At 53.9% G+C, this 21,373-nt stretch overlaps 2 protein-coding genes across 5 annotated transcripts; one reads left to right on the forward strand and one right to left on the reverse strand.

The window, feature by feature from the left end:
- Positions 1-3,376: 3,376 nt before the first annotated feature.
- Positions 3,377-17,076, forward strand: Vasp (vasodilator stimulated phosphoprotein). Of its 4 annotated transcripts, none has more exons than XM_047529331.1 (13): positions 3,377-4,141; positions 10,843-11,014; positions 11,102-11,267; positions 12,380-12,464; positions 13,217-13,272; positions 13,386-13,627; positions 13,759-13,856; positions 14,315-14,366; positions 14,529-14,565; positions 14,762-14,807; positions 14,955-15,045; positions 16,059-16,116; positions 16,242-17,076. In XM_047529331.1, the coding sequence occupies exons 1-13, from the start codon at positions 4,137-4,139 to the stop codon at positions 16,277-16,279; spliced, it is 1,146 nt and encodes a 381-aa protein (XP_047385287.1). In that variant the 5' UTR covers positions 3,377-4,136; the 3' UTR covers positions 16,280-17,076. The 4 variants fall into 4 exon arrangements, with proteins under 4 accessions (XP_047385287.1, XP_047385288.1, XP_047385285.1 ...); XM_047529332.1 differs by having other exon boundaries at positions 3,387-4,141; positions 14,532-14,565; XM_047529329.1 differs by having other exon boundaries at positions 3,388-4,141; positions 13,756-13,856.
- A 263-nt stretch (positions 17,077-17,339) lies between these two features.
- On the reverse strand, positions 17,340-19,035 carry LOC124967236 (optic atrophy 3 protein homolog). Its single transcript, XM_047529333.1, has one exon. It carries the CDS (start codon positions 19,019-19,021, stop codon positions 18,644-18,646), a length of 378 nt encoding a protein of 125 aa, XP_047385289.1. The 5' UTR covers positions 19,022-19,035; the 3' UTR covers positions 17,340-18,643.
- Between the last annotated feature and the right edge of the window lie 2,338 nt (positions 19,036-21,373).

The raw sequence follows: 21,373 nt of genomic DNA on the forward strand, positions 1-21,373 counted from the left end.
CCTACCCACCCCCCACTATGGATCAGCATCCACTTATCAGAGAAAACATTAGGCCTTTGGTTTTGTGGTATTGGCTTATTTCACTTAGCATGATATTCTCTAGTTCCATCCATTTACCTGCAAATGCCATAATTTCATTCTTCTTTAAGACTGAGTAATATTCCATTCTGTATAGGTACCAGTTTCTTCATTCATCTGTTGAAGGGCACCTAGGTTGATTCCATGGTTTAGCTGTTGTGAATTGAGCTGCTATAAATGTTGATGTGGCTGTGTCACTGTAGTGTGCTGATTTTAAGCCCTTTGGGTATAAATGAAGGAGTGGGATAGCTGGGTCAAATGGTGGTTCCATTCCAAGTTTTCTGACCAATCTCCATCTTGCTTTTCATAGTGGTTGCACCAGTCTGCAGCCCCACCAGCAATGTGTGAATGTGCCTTTTCCCCACAACCTTGCCAACACTTATTATTGCTTATATTCTTGATAACTGCCATTCTGACTGGAGTGAGAGACGGGAGCTACTTTAATTTTTAAATTTTATTTATTTATTTTTGGTACTGGGGATTGAACCCAAGAGTGCTTTGCTACTGAACTACATCCTCATTTTCATTTTTGTATTTTGAGACAGGGTCTCACTAAGTTGCTTAGGGCCTTGCTAAGTTGCTGAGGCTGGCCTTGGACTTGTGATCTCCCCACATCAGCCTCCCTAGTCATTGGGATTACGGGTGTGTGCCACCATGCTTGGCTTTTACTTTTTAAATTTAATTCATTAAGATTTGGGGGGCGGACAGCACCAGGGAGAGAATGCAGGGGTACTTAACCACTGAGCCACAGTCCCAGCCTTTATTTTTAATTTTGAGACAGTGTCTTACTAAGTTGCTTAAGGCCTCCTAAATTGCGGAAGCTGACTTTCTTTTTGAATTTTTAAAACATTTTTACAGCCTACATTTTGATTCATTGTACACAAATGGGGTACAACCTTTCATTTAAAGCCGGCTTTGAACTTGCAGTCCTCCTGCCTCAGCCTCCTGAGCTACTGTGATTACAGGTGTGCCCTGTCATGCCTGGCTAATTCATTTAGTTTTTGAATAGGTAATAAATTTGCTCCGTTTGAAGTTCAAAAGTAAAATGAAAAGACTTTCTCCATCCCCGATCCTTCAGCCACTCAGTTTTTCAGCTGGGGTAACTGCTTAATCAGGAGCAGGTAAAGTCTCTGAGGAGGGGACAACTGAGCAGAGACAGAGATCTGACAAAGGAACCAGCCACGCAAAGAAGAGCATCCCACAGCAGAGGGAAGGCCAATGTGAAGGCACAGGAGCAGACTGACTCGGGCATTCTCTAGATGAGGTTTCAGGTCTCCGCGACTACCGGACTCTTTACAGTGTCACTCTCCATCCCATCAGTGACCATGGTGATGAGTTTGGAGTGAATTTTTCAGGACCCTTTACTCTGCAGTTACACATATGTATATGACACCTTTGGTGTTCTTGATTTTTCCTTCCCTATATATCATTCAACATCTCACTTTATTCACTGACTGCCATTAAGACTTCACCATGTCATTTACACACCTCATTCTTTTTAGCTATTGCCAAGTACCTCAAACAAGAGACATGCCAGAGTTTCACTGTCGTGTCTTCCCAGTGGTCATTTATTCTATTTATTTCTTCCTCTCACTCCACTGCTGACATAAGATTCTCCATCAGACTTCTCATGTGCACATGCAAGAGTTCCCTAGTGCAGGGGTCTTCCATCTGGCACAGCATTAGAGCTAAGAATGCGTTTTACATTTTAAAAAGAGAGGGGAAATTCCAAAATTTTATTTTGTAAAAAAGAGAATATGTGGGGGATGGGGTGTGTAGTTCAGCACCTGCCTCGAATTTATGAGGGCCTGGCTTCTATCCCCAGCACCACACACAAACACAAAAGACAAATAAAAATAAATAAATAAATAAATAATATGTGAACCAGATCTATGTGTAATATGCCTCAAGTATTTACTATTTGAACTTTTATAAGCTGATCTATTTTATTTGCTGATTCCTGCTATAGTGCAGGTGGCACCCAGAAGTACCAGCCTTCCCATTGTATAGATGGGAAAGTTGAGACCCAGAGGAGAAACGACTTGGCTAAGGTCACACAGAATTGGGGTTCTTATTCAGTTGGATAAAATGTTTGTTGAGCTGCTGTTCTGGGCCTGGCTGGATTAGGTGGGACCCCTAAGCATCCTGTGTCCTTGCACAGGAACATTCCCAGGCACCAGGCATGCAACAGCCATGAGGTCATCAGAGATCCCCAACACAGTCACTGCTCCCCACAGGTGAGTCCCCCAAATGGATCAAGTCTGTGCTTGCCCCCAGAGAACATAGATCGGAGGAAACACAATCATAATCTAGGGGAACAGGGTCAAGGTCTCCCAGAGTACGGTAGAGAAAGGAGAGGGCTAGGGGGTTCCTTCTTTTTTAAATATTGATAGATGTTGATAGACCTTTATTTTACTCATGTATTTATATGTGGTGCTGAGAGTCAAACCCAGTGCCTCACCCAAGCCAGGCAAGAGCTCTACCACTGAGCCACATCCCCACTCTGGCTAGCGGGGATTTAGAGAATTAAATCAGAGCTTAACCTAGAAAGATGAGGTGTTCCCCAAGAGAAAGAGGGCAGGAGAGCATCCAGGAAAAGGAGTGAACTCCTGCAAAGGCTGGCACGGTTGTTTCACCTAGTCAAGTGGGCCCAGAGAACTGGTTTTACATCCATACCTTGGCTTTCAGGGTTCCAGGGACTCAGGCAAGAGGGTCATGGGCCAGATTCATTCTCAGTCTCCAGGCCTCAGTTTACCGATTTGTAGCAGGGGAAGCGATGCTTTTCCAGGGCTCAGGCAACCTCATCCAGGCCAGGTGGCGCTGTACCGGAGAGGCGTGTCATCTCGGTGACGTCACTTAGGGCGGGGCCTGCTGCGGAAGCCCTGGAGGGAGTCTGGGCTCAGGCCAGGGCTGCGCGTTGGGGAGGGGGCTCCGGGGAGTCGCCCCCTAGGAGCGTTTCCTCGCCCCCGCGCCCGTCCGATCGCTGGGATGATCCTGCTGTCCTCCGTGGGCGAAACTACGCCATAACGGGGCGCGTGGGGAGGGGGTCAGGAGCTTTCTCCACAAGGAACCTAGCGTCCCATCCCGAACCCGGGCCAGCGCTGCACCCCCACCCCCCGCCGCTCCCCACCTTTACCCCCGCCCCCACCCCACCCCACCCCCGACCCTGCGGCGGTGAGTCAGCGGCCGGCCGCGCCCCCTCGGCCCACTTCCTCCTCACCTTCCCGGGGCGGGCGGGGGGCAGTGAGGCGGGGGCCCTGCCTGCCGTCCCCCTTCTGTGCGGGGAGGGGGCTCCTCCTTTAGTCACCCCTCATACGTGGGCTGAGAAGAGAAACGTGGGGGAGAGGGGTCGTCCAAAAGTGGGCTCTAGGGAGAAAATTTAACAGGCTACTTCCTTAACCAGAGGCTCTTCCCTGCCCCCAAAAATTGAGCGTAACCTTAAGGAAATGAAGAAGTCGCGGGGGAGAGTGGGCCGGGAGAAACTGGCCCCACCGAGAGCCCCCCTGAGGATTCCCAGAGTGAGGGTGCTAGGAACCGAGGAAGGAGCCCTTCCCCTCCACCGAGCTTGTTCCCCAACTTGGGGGAAAGGCCCCGGGTGCAACCCCTAGGCAACAGCGATGGGGAAAGGGAAATTGCGGAAGTCGAGGGTTCCGCGTTGCCCTTTTAAGCACCCTCCATCCCCCGCCTAGAGGTGTCCGCGGCCCCTTTAAGGCGCAGGGGATTGTGGGCGCGGGGAGTGGAATTTTGGAACGAAATGTAGCGAAGAGAAGTACAGTAGTAAGAGTAACACTGTAGCCGCCGCCGGCCGAGGGGGCGCGCCGGGAGGCGACGCCGCTCCCCTGCCCGTCGCAGGGACCCCCATCAAGCCACCAGCGGGAAGCGCGCCCGAGGATCCGCCCCGGCCCGGTCCACGTTCCCCCAGGAAGCCGGACTCTATGGGGCGGGACCCTGGGGGCGACTGAGCAGAGCCTGGAGCCAGCGCGAACCCCTGGAGCTCGAGCCAGGGGCGCCCCGGGAGCCGCCAGCCCGTGGGCGCGCCGCCCGCCCGCCGAGCAGCCATGAGGTGAGCCCCGAACTGCCTCGGGACCCTGCCCCGCCGCGCAGCCTCCCGCCCCGCCTTTGTCCCCCTCCCCCAGTCGCCCCGCTGGAATTTGGGGACAGGGCTCTGGTCGCCTCAGCTTTGGGCCAAGACCCCTGAGACGGACTGTCATTATCAGCCACCTCCCCGTGACTCTTAAGGCTCGGGGCGGTGCCGGTGAGGTTCTCCTGAGAGTCCTCAGATTTAGGGGCGCTCCGGGGACTCCCGAATTTTTAAGACTTTTTTTCAGAGGACCTCCCAAGTTCGCAGATCCTCCCCGTCGGGATGCTAGAATTTAAGCTGAGGTCAGACCTCCCCGAAACCTCAAATCGAGGTCCTGGAGGGATTGTGAGGGCTCGGGTTGGGAGACCCTGGGACCTAGGAAGACAACCAAGAAGCAGACCGGGATTTGCAGGGTCCCGGTTTAGGTAGTGCTGGGAAGTCTCCCCGACTGGGACCGCGCTCCTCAACTTCGGGGCTACTTCTGTATCCCCTAAATCCGGGGGACTCTTAGACCTTTCTGTGGAGGAGGGTGTTGTGGACTGACCCACGACCCACGGACCCTGGTGCAGCCCCGAGGGTCTGGTTGGGACTCCCCTCCCCCGTCGCTCCTCACCCACGATCTGCCTCAAACCGGCCGTGCCTAGGACTGAGCAAGCGCCCGGTGCTGAGGGCGGCTCCCCGGCCTCGGGCCAGAAGGGCGGCCCTCACCCCCACCTGCCCGCCCTGGGGAGAGAGGGGGCGCGGCAGCTGGGGGAGGGGGGCCTTTGTCTTCCTGACTCACCTGTCGAGACAGCTGGTGTGGCGGGCGGGCCAGAGCGCGGTGGGCCGGCTGCTTTGGGCACCACGGCCCCTCCCCCTGGGCTAACCCACCACCCCCAAGCCATCCGAGCCGTGGGATTGGAGGAGGGGGCGCTAGAAGGCTTCAAGGTCACAGCCTTCTCCCCCAGGGACCCAGGCTTACCAGATAGTTCCAGCTCTCTTCCCAGGAATTTAATCCTGGGTGAGGGACCCAAGGCACCCTTGGATTTTGTACTACCCAGGCCTCCCCCAAACTCCTGGACTCACCTGAGGGCGGGGCCAATGCCGGCTCGGGCCCCCCTTCGCTCCCATGACCCCCCATAATCTCTCCCTTGGGGCCAGAGTCTGACAATAGTATCTCCCTTCCTCCACTCTCTCTGGGACTTCCTGCACCAAAGCCCCTAGCCTGAGGGGGAGGCCCCCAGGGACAGCTGAGATTAACCCCCTGATGCCCACATCCTCCACTTCCTCCTTATTCCCCACACTCCTGCCCTGTGACATCAGGGTGACAATCCTTTTTAGAACCATTAGAGAACCCCCCTGCCGTGGGGCGGGGGATTCTGCTGTGAAAGGGATTGTTGGAAGATCTGGCTGGAGCAAGGCGACACCCTCAAGACACCCTCCATCCTTCCTGCCTAGCCGTTCCCCAGGAGAGCAACATCCCTGGAGAGGGGCAGTTTGCAGGAGACAGGCTCTCTTCCTTCACCCTCTTCCCTGGGGACTCTTCTCGCCCACCGCCCCCAGCCCCGCCCGTTTCCGGTCCCAGGCACGGTGGAAGGCGGATGGCGGATGTCCGAGTTAGTGCTGCCTCACTCACTGCGAGACCGTAAAAGGGCAGGAGCAGTGTCTGGGCCGGCCTCCTGCCCTCCCCCCAGCCCAGCGGCCCCGGCCCTCCACAGGGCCCCCTCTCGCTTGGCGGAGGCTGAACCTCCCGCTTCTGCGGGGTGGGCAGAAGTTGAGCGGTGCTTGTCCCACCAGGGTTCCTCCCACCTTCTGAGGGGTCTGCCCTGCCAGTGGTCACACTGACCTCCCCGCCAGTGCTCCTTCTCCAGGGACAGCTGGGATTCAGAATGAGCCATGTCCCTGTTCCCAGGTGGGGAAACTGAGGCTCCAAGCGATGAAAGACCTGGAGCAGACCCCTCAGGAATTCTTGGGCACTCTCGGGAGGAGGCGAGGCTGGAATGGGCCGATTTCTGTTGGTTTGACTGGGGACAGCCCTGGGGGCAGTCGGAAGAGAGGATATTAAGTTGGAAAATTACAAGATATAATTCTTTTTCTCCCAATTTGACAAATATTTGTTGAGTGTCTGCTTGCATCCGGGAGCTGGCTTCTGGGAAGGCAGAGAACCCTGGCAGAAGGGACTTAGGAAGAATTTGATTTCTTTCTTTCCTCTTACAATAATAGAAGTTCTTATTCTTGTTTTATTGATTTATTTTTAAACTCAATGGTTAACTTTTTTGTTTTTAGTTGTCGATGAACCTTTATTTGATTTATATGCAGTGCTAAGAATCGAACCCAGTGCCTCACACGTGCAAGGGAAGCACTCTACCACTGAGCCACAACCCCAGCTCCTATTCTTGTTTTATTTATTTATTTATTTATTATTATTTTTTTGTGTGTGTGGTGCTGGGGGTTGAACCCAGGGCCTTATGTTTGCGAGGCAGGCACTCTACCAACTGAGCTATATCCCCAGCCCTCTTGTTTTATTTTTTAAAATAAAAAGTGATGAGATCATTTAGTCAGACCTCTTCTTCATGACAGTCACTGTACTAGACATCTGATTCAGTTTAACCCTCATGACCATTGTAAGGTCAGGACAGTGACAGCCTTGTTCCCTGTCTCAACCTTCAGTTTACAAGACAGAGAAAATTGAGACTCAGAGTAGTTAAACAAATTGCCAGTTAAAGTCAGATAGTTAGAAAGTGGCCAAGATTGAACATGAACCCAGGACTGTCTCTATTATGCGATGAAAGAAAAAGGAAGCTAGGTGCAGTGGAGCAGGCTTATAATCCCTGCAATTTAGGAGGCCAAGGCAGGAGGACCACAAGTTCAAGGCCAGCCTCAGCAATTTAGGGAGGCCCTGCTGGGGGTGTAGCTCTGTGACCAAGTGCTCCTTGGTACAGTCTCCAATACTGAAGAAAAGGAGGGAAATAAAACCTGTGGATTTTTTTGTTTTTAAGGCATAAAGTAACACACTTTTACTGTAAAAACAAAACAAAACATGCACATACACTTAAGATAATTCAGGTAATCAAAAAGAAACCCAAACAGAAACTTTTACCTTCCTGTTCAATTGGGAAACTGAGGCCTACTTGGAAGAAGGGACTGAGAGAGAGACCACCCAAGCTTCACAGACCCTACACTGGTTCCCTACCCAGGGTGGCTTCAAAGACAGCTTCTATTAGCTCAGGAAGGTTTTGTGTATAAATCACGAGTTCTGTGGGGTGAGTGCTGGAGTGGGGTGCAACAAGGGAAGGGAAAGAATTTCATCTGGAAGATTTATGTGCTTGATTACTCCCAGCAATGGGAGGCTCCCTCCTTCCTGTTTGGACTTTCAGCTCAAAATACGAATATGCACCACTTACCAGGTCCCCAGTTCTTTTTATCCTTACAACCATCTCAGTGATGGGAACTGTGATGCACAGAGGTGAAGCCACAGAGCAAGGAGGTGACTTGCCGGGAGGCTCGGGGCCTGGGCTGACTAGGGATTATAGAGCTCTCATGTTCAGGGACGGTGTGATCCCAGTGCACGGGAATCATCTCACCCCTACGATATACTTTCTGACTCTAGGATTTTGCATTTCAGCTTTTGTGGTGGTGTTTTTTTTTTTTTTTTTTTTTTTTTTAACTTAATGAATTAGGTTTTTACAGATTAATTCCAGTTCATAATAAAGAAAATAAAAAGAACTAAAAGGGTAAAAGGTGTGAAATATCTGCTTCTTCTCTGGGGCTCACAGTCTCCTGAGAAGTCTCTGCATATATCACTGTGTGCAGATGTATTTATATCCTCCCCACCTTTTTTTTTTTTTTCCTCTTAAACCTCTGATCCGCTCTACCTCATACATTGCTTTTCAAAAACTTCATCCTAGCTATTTTCTCATCTTTGAATGAAGTGAAGAACTTTGGTGGACTTGGGTTCAAATGAGCCCCCCTTCTTACTTACTGGGTGACCTGCATCAAATGTCTTCACCTCTCTGTGCCTGCAGTCTACTTCTTGAGGTTGTACAGCTGTGCCAGGTAGAAATTGGACCCCAGTGCCTGGAATGTGTCTGGGACACAAGCTAACTGATGAACGTCAGCTGTCTTTATTAGGAGTTCGCCTTTTTTTACAGATGTGTTTATTTAACAACTGCTGAGTACTTGCTAAGTGCTAGGTACTATTCTGGGTTCTGGGAACACTGCAGTGAACAGAAGGGACAAACCCCCTGGCCCTTGTAGACCTGATGTCTTGGGAGAAGGGACAGGATAGACGGTCAGGCAGATGCTGCTGTGAAATGTGCGCGGGGGATGGGGGGGCACTTTTGCAGACCAGGAAGTCAGGGAGGGCTTTTCGCAAGAGGTGACAGCTAGGAGGTGAGAGTGTACCTGGGCCTTGAAATTGCGGGCGCTCTGAAGGAGCTGCCCGGAGGGGAGAAGGCAGATCCTGCAGGCCCAGAAGGGCTCGGGCCCTTGAGCCGCAGGAGTCTGAGCTTCTGAGAAGGAGGGCAGTGCTTTCCGCCTTGGGTTTTAACAGGATCCTCAGCTGCAGTGGGTTCATTAAGTCCTGCAGGTGGGCAGGACCAGCCCAGGGTCACCCTGCAGGTGCCCAGCTCTCTGGCCAGGCCAGAACCTCAGCAGGGCAGGGCCGCCTGGGAGGGCAAAGGGCAGCCAGGGTGGTGCAGGGACAGCTTCGGGCACCTGGCCAGAGTCTGCTCTGGGTGTGGGTGGCAGGTGTGGGTGAGGCCTTAACCCTGCCCTGCCAGGGGCACAGGAGCGAGAAACAGCCCCGGAGGCTATGCCTGTCGAAATGCCTGGTGTCTGGGTAGGGCCCACGTCCTGTGTTAAGGCTGGACTTGGAAGCCAGGTAGCCTGGATCGAATCCTCCCTCGGGGCTGGGTGTGGCTAGGGGCAGAGACTTGCCTGGCACACTGAGGCCCGGGGTGCCATCCCCAGCACTGGAGGAAGAGTTCCATTTCTCACTCTGCTGCTTAGCAGCTTTGTGGCTGTGTCACGAGTGGGCCGGCCGCTCAGCCTCTCTGACCTCTGTCAGCAGCCCTTATCTGCAGGATGAGGATGCACTGTGTCCCTCAGGAGGACTGCAGTGGGAAGAAAATCCGGGGCTCTGGAGGGGAGTTCAGGCCCCGACCCAGGGAAGGATCTGGGAGGAGGAGGGCCGCCTGATGTAAAACTGGGACGTGGGCTCAGCCCCCAGGGCCGGCAGCTGGGCCTACAGAGGGGCTTTCCCTGCCCCAGCTCGCTCAGCACGGGTGTCAGGCCCCGCCCAGCCCTGTTGGAGACAGCCATTGTGGGCAGAATTTCTCTCCCCGGAAACCTCCGACCACCAACTTCTTCTTTTCAGGAAAAAAAACGTGGGGGTGGGGGTGGGGCGGGGCGGAGACCAGTGCTTCCCCTCACTTCCCCGTCTGTGTGTGACCTTGGCCAAGTCACTTCCCGTCTGGGAGCCTGAGTTCCCTCACAGGGGGAGGGGGCCTGAGCCTCCCAGAAGGACCAGCGGCCAGAGGGGTATAACTGTGCAGGGCACCAGCGTACCTGCTCAGGGTGCCTGTGAGACAGGCCGACGGTCGCCAAGGGGTCAGTGCGTGCCAGGCGCTGTGCCAGGTGTTCAAGTGTCAGGACTCATTTACCCACACCCAGTGCCTTGGGAGGTGGGACCTGCATTTCCCCAGTTGGTGGGCAAGGAAGAGGTGTTCCTGGCCAGGATGGTCCCTTGTCACAGTCACCCAGTGGAGGGGGTGCAGCAGGGCTCTGAACCCAGACCTGTGAAGTCAGGTCCAAGCTCAGACTGATCCTTCCACTACGGCTGAGCCTGCTGTCCCACAGTCTGGGAGTCCGACCTGACCCCAGGTACTCCTGGGTGCCGGAGACCTGGGCTCCTGTGTCCCAGCCCTGAATCGTCACTGTCTGGGGATGTCTGTCTCCTGGACTGGACTGTGGGTCCTGGGAGGGTGGAGCCAGGGTTGTCTGTCTGGGTCACTGCTGTGTGGCTTTCCCCAGCCCCGCCCAGGGTGGGCCCGACCCAGATCAGAAAACCTCTGCCCTAGGGCCATTGAAGTAGCAATTGGTTCCCAGGGTTCCCTGGGGCTGACTGGAGCACCCTGGGGGGAAGAACTGCGCCTGGAATGGGTCCCTAACTCCAGCAGGCCTCACCCTTCTCCTTGAGCCTCAGCTTCCTCACCTGACCTGAGTGCTGGGGAGGGTCCCTCAGCCGCCAGAGACAGGGGAGGCCGGGCAGGGCAGCATCCTGGCAGCTCCCAGCTCCCCTGCAGCCTGAGCCTAACTCACCTGCCTCTCCCTCCCTGCGCGTCTGGTCCCATCTCCTGTCTCCCGTCTCTATCTGTGACACCCTCTGCCTCTTCACACCCTCTGCCCTGCTCCTCTCTTCCCGCCACCTGACTCTGCCTTGCTCGCCTCTCCGTGTGTCCATCTCCTCTTCCTGTTTCTTCCTCCCCTGTCACTTGTCTGTCCATCTCAGCCTCTGATTTGCCCTTCCCTCTCCTGCCTGCCCCCTCTGTCCACCGTCTTCTCTCCTCGCCGGGGTCTGGCCCCTGGAGGAGGTCTCTCCCCGTCTCTTGGTCTTCCTCGGGCTCTTTTTCCTGTTGTGTCTTCTGGGGAGACCCAGCTGGAGAAGGTGACCACCCGCTCCCCTTTTCTCCACCTTCTGGCAGCGAGACAGTCATCTGTTCCAGCCGGGCTACGGTGATGCTCTATGACGACGGCAACAAGCGATGGCTGCCTGCGGGCACGGGTCCCCAGACCTTCAGCCGAGTCCAGATCTACCACAACCCCACGGCCAATTCCTTCCGGGTGGTCGGACGCAAGATGCAGCCAGACCAGCAGGTGCGGGCTCCTCGTCCCCCCTCTGCGGGCTCAGCCCCTGCTTAGCCCTCCGGCTCGCCACCCCTCACGCCTTTCCCCTCCTGCCAGGTGGTCATCAACTGTGCCATCATCCGGGGAGTCAAGTATAATCAGGCCACCCCCAACTTCCATCAGTGGCGTGACGCCCGCCAGGTCTGGGGCCTCAACTTTGGCAGCAAGGAGGATGCGGCCCAGTTCGCTGCCGGCATGGCCAGCGCACTAGAGGCCTTGGAAGGTGAGAGGCTGCGGTGGGTGGTGCCGTGGGCCTGAGGCTGCTGCCCTGTCACTCTGGGCCTCCGCTTGTTCACTGCTATGGTGGAAGAGTCCGGGAGGACCTGTGGGCTCCTGAGTGCTCCTGTGGCCCCTGCATAAAATGCACAACTCCTCGGGACACCATGCCAGGTCAAGACGCGGAGGTTTCCACCCTCCAGGACTCCCCGCTTCCCGCCACGTCCTTCCCCCAGGTGACCCTGCTCCCTCATGCATCAAGGAGTTTGGGGGCTCTGACACTGAAAGTCTCCAGTTGGTGGTTGAGGGCGGAGCCTGGTGGTGGAGCGCTTGCCTGGCATGTGCCAAGCCCTGGGTTCCTGCACCACAAAAACAAAACCAAACACAATCTCCAGTTGCTATTTCTTAAACTTTGGTGCACATGTGAGTTGCCTGGGGACCTGGGTCAGGTGCAAACTGGTGCAGGGGCTGGGCCAACCCAAGACTCTGAATTTCTAACACGCTCCCGTCGGTGCTGATGTTGCGGTCCCCAGATGGGGCTTGAAGCAGCCAGGCTTCAGGGGGCTGCTGTGTAGGAGTGAGAATCCCCCCAGAGCAGAGGGGTTTGGCTCAAGGGGCAACTTCAGCACCAGTGAGGAAAGGCCTGCTTATCTGGGGCGCACAGACAAATCCAGTAGCAGTGCACGGCTGAGGGCGTCAGAGGCCTGGGGTAGGTGAGGAGGAGGCCCTTAGCCTTTCCCGGTCCTGGGTCAGGCTCCCTGTGGCTGTGGCTGGGCTCAAGAGCCTGGATGCTCAGGTCACCAGAATTCAAGCTTGTTCCTATGGATTCCAAACTACACACTTTGGGGCTGTGGACCCCCTTGGGCCGTAGCTTCCCTAACTGTCTCTTGGGTGTCCCAGCAGCATCTACCTCAGGGCAGCTGTGGCAAGGGAAGCAGGAACTGGCCCTCTTCCTAGGATGCCACACCTGGGCCCCAAATGTCGGGTCTCAGAGCAAGGAGGAAGTGAGCAACTCTGGGCAGACTGCTGGGTGACCCGAGGGACAGCACCAAGGGCCAGGGCAGATCCCCACAGATGCCCAGAGTGGACTCGTGACCTTATCTATTCTCAACCTTTCAGGAGGTGGGCCTCCTGTGCCCCCAGCACCGCCTGCCTGGTCCGTCCAGAACGGTCCCTCCCCGGAGGAGATGGAGCAACAGAAAAGGTGGGGCAGGTCCCAGGTCGGGACCTTTCTTCCGCTACAGAGTTGTGGTCCTTAAAAGCCTCACCAGCTCTCAGTTTCCAGAAAGTTCCAACTCCCAAGGGACTAGAAGCAAACAGCTTTCAGACACCCCATCTCCTGGAGTTCAGGAAACTCTTCACAGCCAGGTGTGGTAATACACACCTGTAATCCCAGCACCCAGGAAGGCTGAGGCAGGAGGGTCCCAATTTCCAGGCTAACCTCAGCAATTTAGCAAGACTTTGTCTCAAAATAAAAATTCAGAAATTTAAAATTTTAAAAAGGGCTGGGGATGTGGCTCAGTGGTTAAGAGCCCCTGGGTTCAATCCCCGGTACAAGAACAAAACAAAGCAAAAAAAAAAAAAAAAAAAAAAAATCTGTAGCTCGGTGATAAAGGGGTTCAATCCCAGTACTACGAAATGCAGACAGACAAAAACTCAACCTCAGATTGTAAAGCTTCTAGGCCCCCAGTCCTGGCCCCTGACTCTGAGGATCCAGAATCTGGCTGTTGAAGGAATCTCGGGCGGCTGTAGTTTGGGTGTGCTTGACAGTTTAAGGGCTAGAACTCACATCCTGGTCTTGTTTTCTCTCCTGTCCCCCACCCCCGTCTTTCTCGGGCCCCTGGGGAGGGAAGGTCGGGTGGGGATTAGGAGCACCCTCACTGAGCCAGAGGTCAGTGGCCACACCAGTGATGGTGGTGGGCCTTAACTGACGTTGGCCCCGTCACCCCGCCACAGGCAGCAGCCCAGCCAGCCCGAGTATATGGAGCGGGAACGCCGGGTCTCCAACGCAGGTAACTGCACACAAACGGCTCTGGGTTGGGGGTCCCCCCTGGAGGAAGGGGTGAGCTGACTGACAATGCAGAGGCTTCTCTCTCAGTAGCCCCCCTTTTCTGCTTTCTTTCAGGAGGCCCACCAGTTCCCCCAGTGGGGGGGCCACCCCCGCCTCCAGGACCTCCCCCTCCTCCAGGTCCCCCGCCACCCCCAGGTCTGCCTTCCTCAGGGGTCCCGGCTGCAGGGCATGGAGCAGGGGGAGGCCCACCCCCTGCACCCCCTCTCCCTGCAGCACAAGGCCCCGGTGGTGGGGGAGCCGGAGCCCCTGGCCTGGCTGCAGCCATTGCCGGAGCCAAACTCAGGAAAGTCAGCAAGGTGAGGGCCAGGAGTGGCAGTGGGGAGCGCCCGGGCCCTGGCAGAGTGCCGGAGGAGGCCAGAGTCCCAGGAGGGCTGGAGTCGGGAGGCCCACCCTTCAGGCCCTCTCCCCTCTCTGGTTTCTCTAGCAGGAAGAGGCCTCAGGAGGGTCCTTGGCCCCCAAAGCTGAGAGCACCCGAAGCACAGGTGGGGGGCTCATGGAGGAGATGAATGCCATGCTGGCCCGGAGGTGAGCCAAAGCCAGACCCCCAAGTCCCCTTGAGGTGACATTTTCACGGGCCATGGGTTGGGGGGGGGCTCCGATCCCTGTTTTATTTCTTTGGATTAAAGTTCCCCTTGACATCTAGGTTTGGGATTTAATGCTGGAGATGGTAGTCTCCTGAGGTGGCTGATGACCTGTACGAGGTTCAAAAGCCCAGATTCGAGAACCTTAGGAAACCCCCTCAGCATCCGAGATGGAGCCCCGCCTTTACCACCTTTAGAATTTTATGATTTCCCAAATGTGAGAACCATAGAGCTCCCCACCCTAATTCTAGAAAAGAAATACCTTTAACTTCTAAAACTACAGTTTCCATAGCCTTCATGAATCCATAACCCAAGAGCCCATGTTTCTAGACCAAGAGGAAGCATGATTGTTGGGTGGCTGAGGCAGGACTGAAGCATCTGTCCTGCTTTTCCCTTCTGCAGAAGGAAAGCCACACAGGTTGGGGAGAAACCCCCCAAGGAAGAATCTGCCAGTGTGAGTGAGGGTCTCTTCTTGGCCCGTACACCTTAGGATGCTCCATGAGGGTAGGGGGATTGGGGAGGGGGTGTCTTAGGGCTGGGCTGACCTTGGACCTGGAAGAGGAAATGAGCAGAGGTGTGGCAGGGGCTGCCTCCTAATAGATTTATTTCCCACCAGCAGGAGGAGCCAGAGGCCAGAGTCCCAGCCCAGAGTGGTGAGTGAAACTGTCTAGCCACAGAAACTACAAGTCCCAGCTTGCCCTGTTCTCTCTTACAAAACTTCTGTTGGAGAGTCTGGGAATAATACTGGGGATTGTAGTCTCCTAAGATGCTTCTTTGGGCTGTTGAAGCTGAGGGGAAAAGATTGGGGGCAGTCCTTGCCCCTGATCTGATTTGTTCCCTGACCCCCAGAACCTGTGCGGAGACCCTGGGAGAAGAACAGCACAACTTTGCCAAGGTGGGCCATCAATGTTGGGGCTTCACCCCCTAAGTAGCAGAACTTGCCCAGTTTATAGGGAGACACAATGTAACCCCTGGTGGGAGGCAGGGGAGCAGATCCTGCTCTGAGCTTCACATCTGTCCCAAACCACACCAACTTTTTCAGGATGAAGTCCTCCTCTTCCATCACTGCTTCTGAGGCCCAGCCTTCTATGCACAGCTCTGGGGAAGAGTCAGACCTGGAGAGGGTGAAGCAGGTAACTTGGGATGGAGGCTGCAGTTGAGACTGGGAGCTGGACAGGGGTCCAAGGAAGACAGGAGATCTACATCCAGAGCCTGCTACTGAGGGGCATGTGGTTCTAGAGAAGGTCTTGGAAACCTCAGGCTGAGAAACAGAGGGGCTGGGTTGGGTTAAGAATGTCACAGACCCCAGTCCTAGTGCCTGTGACAGACCATAGGAAACCTATCACCACACATTCCTGCTGAGTCCTTCTGGGCCCAGAGACTCCAGCCATCCATCAGTCGGAACTGGCAGGACAGAGGAATGCATTTGCCAAGCCTGGTACTGGATGTTCTCCAGCACTTTTCTTTTGGCTCCAAGAATCTAGAATTCTCCTATAGAATACCCCAGTCATCCCATGACCTTGGCAGCCCTGTCAGGAAGTGGGGGGATTCTCTAACCTGTTTCCTGTGGCTCTTCAGTCAATGAGAAAGTAGGTAGGGGCCCTGGGGTGTAGCTCAGTGGTAGGGAACTTACCTAGCATACAGAGGCCCTGGGTTCCATCCTGAGCACGGTCCTAAATAAATAAACAATCAAATAAATAAATGAGAAAAGCGGAAATTGACTGCTGTAGGCCTGTAATCCCAGCCACTCAGGATGCTGAGGCAGGAGAATCAAAAGTTCAAGACCAGCCTGGGCAATTTAATGAGACCCTGTCTCAAAATAAAAAGGGCTGGAACCTGGCGTGGTGGTGGTGTGTGCCTGTAATCCCAGCAACTCTGGAGGTTGAGGCAGGAGGGTTGCAAGTTCAAAGATAGTCTCAGCTACTGAGTGAGCCTCTATCTTAACATTAAAAATGAAAGGGCTGGGGATGTGGCTCAGTGGTTAAACACCCCTGGGTTCAATCCCTGGTACCAAAAAAAAAAAAAAAAAATGTGGCTGGGACCGTCATTCTGTGGTAGTATGTTCCTAGGTTAATATCACAAAAGAAAGCAGGGATTTGTTTGTTCTGGGATGCTCTCTTGATTGGTTATGCCCCATTATTTTCAGGAGCTTCTGGAAGAGGTGAGGAAGGAATTGCAGAAGGTCAAAGAGGAGATAATTGAAGGTGAGGTCGTTTGGTTTTGTTTGAACACTTACTTACCCTGCAGCAGCGCGTCCCTCAGAGAGCCTTGACTTGGCAGGGATTGGGGAAGAGACTGGCTCTGACCTCTGCTGCTTGCTTCCTTCCAGCCTTTGTCCAGGAGCTGAGGAAACGGGGTTCCCCCTGACCACAGGGACCCAGAAGACCCGTTTCTCTTTCCGCACGCCCGGCCTCTCACCCTGCTTTCCCTGCCTCTCCTTGACATGGAATCGGCTGAAGACTACACAGGAATGCATCTTCCCCTCCGGATCCCACTTGGAAAACTCCAAGGGGATGTGGCTTCCCGGCATCATGCCCACACCCACACTGGCTGCTGATCGATGAGCTGGGGAGGCCCCCACCCTCTGCTCCCTTTGGTCCTTCCCCTCTGCCATCCCCTCGGGGCTGGTTCCTCTGCTGGGGATGTACCAATTAACCCCACAGTAATGGGGAAGGAAGGAGGGAATTTCACATTCCCTTGTTCTAGATTCACTTTAATGCTTAATGCCTTCGAATCTTTTTTTGTTTTTAAAGGAAAAAAATATATTATATATATATTTGGGTTTGGGGGGGAAATGGAAAATTTTTTTTTCCTTTTTGGTTTTGATAAAATGGGGTGTGGGAGTTTTTAAATGCTATAACCCCAGGCTAGCCCATTTGGGGCAGCTATTTTAGGGTGGGTGTCTCACCAGAAGGGGGTGCTCCCCACACCCCAGGGACCCCCCCCTTCCCTCTAGCTCCTTCCCTTTTCTATGAGGAATTAAGATGCTGTAACTTTTTGAAACCTCAGTTTTTTGGTTTTTTTATTTGGGTAGGTTTTGGGGTCCAGACCATTTTTACCCGCTGGGAAGTAAGGGAGGGAGAAGGGAGGAATCTCCCCCTTCACCTTCAGCTTCTTGAGAATGGGCCCTCATGGAATAAATCTGCAGTTTTTATAAGTGTGAAGCTCTCTGGAGTGATTGCAGGGGTCTTGGTGATGGTGAGGTGATGATGGAGACCCCCCCACCCCCATTTTCCACTGCACACTGGGCACCTGCCCCACCTCCCTTCCCACCTCTAACTGTGCCTCTTCCAGGCAGCCAACTTGGCCATCCTGGAGAAGGCCAGGGACAGTCCCCCACTGAGTGCACAATGTAGTGGCCTACTCTGAGCCTGTCTCACTGCGTGATGACTGCCCCCTTTCTCTGCTAGAATCCTCCCTGCTTCTTTCCTAATTTTAATGACATGTGCCCATTGGACAGATGCAAATCATGGTTCTCAGACACATTGATGATTTCTTTACCTCAGAGCTCCTTTAATTATAAAAATTCTACAGTCTTAAAAAAATAGGATTCCAAAGTTAAAGAGTTGATATATGCCCCTTCAGTGAGTTGGCAGAGGGTGGGTTAGGGAGGTAATAAGCTTTAGTGGAATGTTCCATTTGAACAGGGGTGGGGTCCCCACGGAAGAGGCCTTTGGCATTGTGGGGTGAGGGGACTGGGGACCAGACCAAGAGCAAGAAGGAATGGCCGTGGATCTCCAAGGAGCAGATCTGTATGGAAGATAGGGGATGTAACACTGACCTGTATATTAGAGGGACAAATGGGTCCTTAAAAAGGCTACTGAATAGGACCACAGGGACGGGCTGTGGGAAAGCACAGGAATAGGTCAAAGACTTGGAACTGACTGGTAAAGGGGCTGAGACTGAAAGAATGGATTAGCCCTGGTCCGGACCAATTTCCTCTGCGTAAGGGCTACATCCTGCTGGAACGAACCGGGGGAGGCGGATCTTAGAGGCACTGCCCAGGAAGACCCTGCTCAACCATGCCAGTGGGTTATGCCATAGACTAAAGGAAGAGGGGGTTCGGTTGGAATGACCCACTTAGGAAGAGGATCCCAGGCAAAGGCACCCCAGAGTATTAAAGGCAGGAGCCCCAGGGTATTCGATGGAGCTGATGCTGGCAAGGCCCACCTCCCTTATGCCCCCCAAAAGTGAGGTAGATGGCAGGCACCTGGGTTGGAAAGTCCTTTGGAACTTTCTGCATTTTCTTAATGGTCTGAACCAATGAAGAAAAGGCAGGGGGTGTTCCGGTGCAATGGATGAGCGTCCCTGCGGGAAGGGCCCACGTCCCAGGTAAGTGGGCATGTGAGTGACCCATTGAGAGGCTGCCTAAATCCAGGTGCAGAATCCACTTTTGTTTTGTCCTGCTGACCCACCTAGTGGAGAGGCGGGTCCCATTCAGGACTGCAGCTTTCCTTTCTGAAGTGTGTGCCTGCGAGGTCAGGGGGACGGGGCGGGTCCCTGTTGGAACGTTCCACCAGTGGGAGGGGGACACTAGGCGGAAGGTACCACTGGGCAGGTTAGTAGGGAGATGCCCGATTGGATCACATCCTAGGGTCCCTCTGATGATCCCAAAGAGACCAGGTGGTGTCAGCTGGGCCGATAGAGAATGGGACAGTGCAGACGGCAGGCCACGTCGGAGACCTCGCAGCTCAGACAGCAGTCATGTCCAACACCAGGCCCTGCATCCTCCTAGTCCTCCAGGGGCTCGGGCAGCTGGTCCGGGTCCGGGTCGGCCTGGAGCTGGGCGCGCACCTCCCGTAGTTCTTTCCGCAGCTCCTCCAGGGTGCCCTTCGCCGGCGTTGCCTGCACCTGCGCCTGCAGCGCCTCGAGCGCCAGCGCCAGGTGGCCCATCTCGTCCCGCAGCGCGTCCCACGAGGCGCGCCGCTCGAGTTCCTTGCGGTGCCGCTGCGCCTGTTGGCGCCTGTACTCAATCAACAGGCAGCTGCAGGCTGTGACGAAGATGATGGCTTCGCCCAGCAGCTCCGCGCCCAGCTCGGCGGCCGCCCCCTCGTTCAGCGGCTTGACGGCTTCGGCATTGAAGCCCATGATGCGCATCTTGGTCCGCATCTCCACCCAGTGGTACACTGCGGGGGAGAGAGGGGTCAGGGGTCGTTCGCGGGGGCGCCCCCTGCAAGCCCCACCCCTCCAGGTCAGTGACCGAGCCTTCGGGACTCGCGACCAGAATCGCTGGGCTGGCTCTGGGGAGCTGGTGCCTTAAAGAAGATAAGAGCCCAGCCCCAAGTCATGCCAGGAATGCTATTATCCTTATCCGGCCTGGGGTGACCCGAGGGCATCTTTTAAAAGCATCCAGAAGATTATGGCGAGCAGCCAGGGATGCAAAACGCTGCCCTGGGGCTGGTGGAGAGCCTCAACCCGGGGGCCACTCCCGAGAGTGGGTGACAGGGTCACAGGAGGTCCCAGAATTCAGAGTCCACAGCCCTGAGAAGCTCGTAAGTTCTGCACCTCTAAAGCCCGCGTGCGCCAGCCAGGCTCCCGCCCTCCCCGCCGAAGGGCGGGGTCTGTTCTGAGTTCCTGAAGTGTGTTCCCTGTGGGTTTGGCGCGCTCGCTTTGCATGGAGCTTGGAGTTTCAGCGGGACTGCTCCAGGGAAACCCAATCGTTTATGCACGTCAAAAGGGGTCATCCGCCCTGGCGTCGCTGAACACAGCACCCGCTCCGTCGATGATTAAACTTCACCCATGGGCGCCTGGAGTGCTGGGAAGGGCAAGCCTTCTCCACTCCCTCAAAGATGAATTTCTAGAAACATTTTACATTTCACGCCTCCCAGCCGCCCTCACAGCAGCCGGACGATCTTTTCAAAAAATTACCTTTTCTTCGTTGTAGTTAGAATAATAACATATGCACAAGGGCAGAATTAGGCCACATAGAAGGGGGTTCGTGGAAAATCAGAATTCCACCTTCAGGCGGCTCCCTTAGCTGTCCTCCTCAAAGGTTAACTACTTTTGATCTTTTCTATTACTTCAACCTTATGATGCCAAATAAAAATATAATGTTTCTATTTCTTTAGTTAGTACGTTGATTTGTGTGTATGTGGGCTGTCCTGGGGATGGAAACCAGGACTTGGCCTACTAGACAAGCGCTCTGCCTCTAGCTACCTCCCAGCCCTGGCTGCTATATTACCATTTTTACATTGTCAAGGTGCCTTCCTGGGGTTCTAATAAGGCTTCAGTGCTTTGTCCATACACTGAGTCTGAAAGTGAAAATATAGAGGCTGTATATTAAGGTATGTAACTGCTGACCAATGTGGATCCATATGAAGTCATGATTCTGTTTCATTAAACCAATGCCACGTGAAGCTGTAACATCAGGACGGTCTAAACACCACTCTGTTAGGCCACATTTCTGTTTTCTCATATTTCAATCTTGATTTTACTGTATGAATGTTTTTTGTTGTTATTGTTTGTTTTTTGCAGTGCTGGAGATTGAACCCAGGGCCTTGTGCATGCGAGGCAAGCACTCTACCAACCGAGCTATATCCCCACCCCTAGTTTTTAAAAAATATTATTTATTTATTTATTTTTGGCACCAGGGATTGAACCCAGGGGTGCTTACCCGCTGAGCCACATCCTCAGCTCTTCTTGTATTTTATTTGGAGACAGGGTCTTACTGAGTTGCTTAGGGTCTCACTAAGTTGCTGAGGCTGGCTTTGAACTCGCCATGGTACCGAGATCAATCAGCACTTTGCTCCTTTTCAGTTTATTAAACAGTCATGGGTATACTGCCTGTTCCCCAGGCTGCTGCAAGACTGTCCTCTCACAATGTCTTCATACTGCTTCTCTTTGTTGAATTCCATTTTAGTTTTGCTGGAATATATCCCTAAGTAATTTTTGCAGAAAGGCTGGTAGGTAAATGTTTTACATTCTTGCATATTATAAATGTGTTTTTTCCCAATTGCCAGACTAGGTAATAGTTTATAGGCTCAGAATGACTGGTTCAGAATCATATTCCTTGGCAATCTGGCGGCCTGTTTCTCTAACCTGTAAGTGTACGTGCAAAAGGACGGGAGGCAGACCTCCGGGGATTCAGAGAAGCCTATATTCCTTCATGGACTCAGGTGCTGTTGGGACCCATTTTCTGGATGGGGAAAATGGTCCCCAGTTACAGAGGGGATTTTGGTTTTATAGGGCACAATGATGTAATCATTGGAAGCTGTGTAAGTGCAGTTTTGACTAGTTGAACACGTTAAAACTTTAACTTAGGAGGGTGGTTGTAAAAAGGTTGAAACTCATTGTTCTTACTCTGGGATCCATTGTTTCCCAGAGTTTCATTATTTGCTGTGCCTCCATTTAGGGCTAATTTGCATGGGGGAAGGTCTAAGTTTAGGGCCCATTGTTATCAGGGAAGAATGGGCTGGGAGAGGTTTAGTGTTTGGCCAATTTTCCCTCCCTCCTCCCGAGCTA

The sequence above is a fragment of the Sciurus carolinensis genome, chromosome 16 (assembly GCF_902686445.1).
Source record: "Sciurus carolinensis chromosome 16, mSciCar1.2, whole genome shotgun sequence".
NCBI lineage: Eukaryota > Metazoa > Chordata > Mammalia > Rodentia > Sciuridae > Sciurus > Sciurus carolinensis.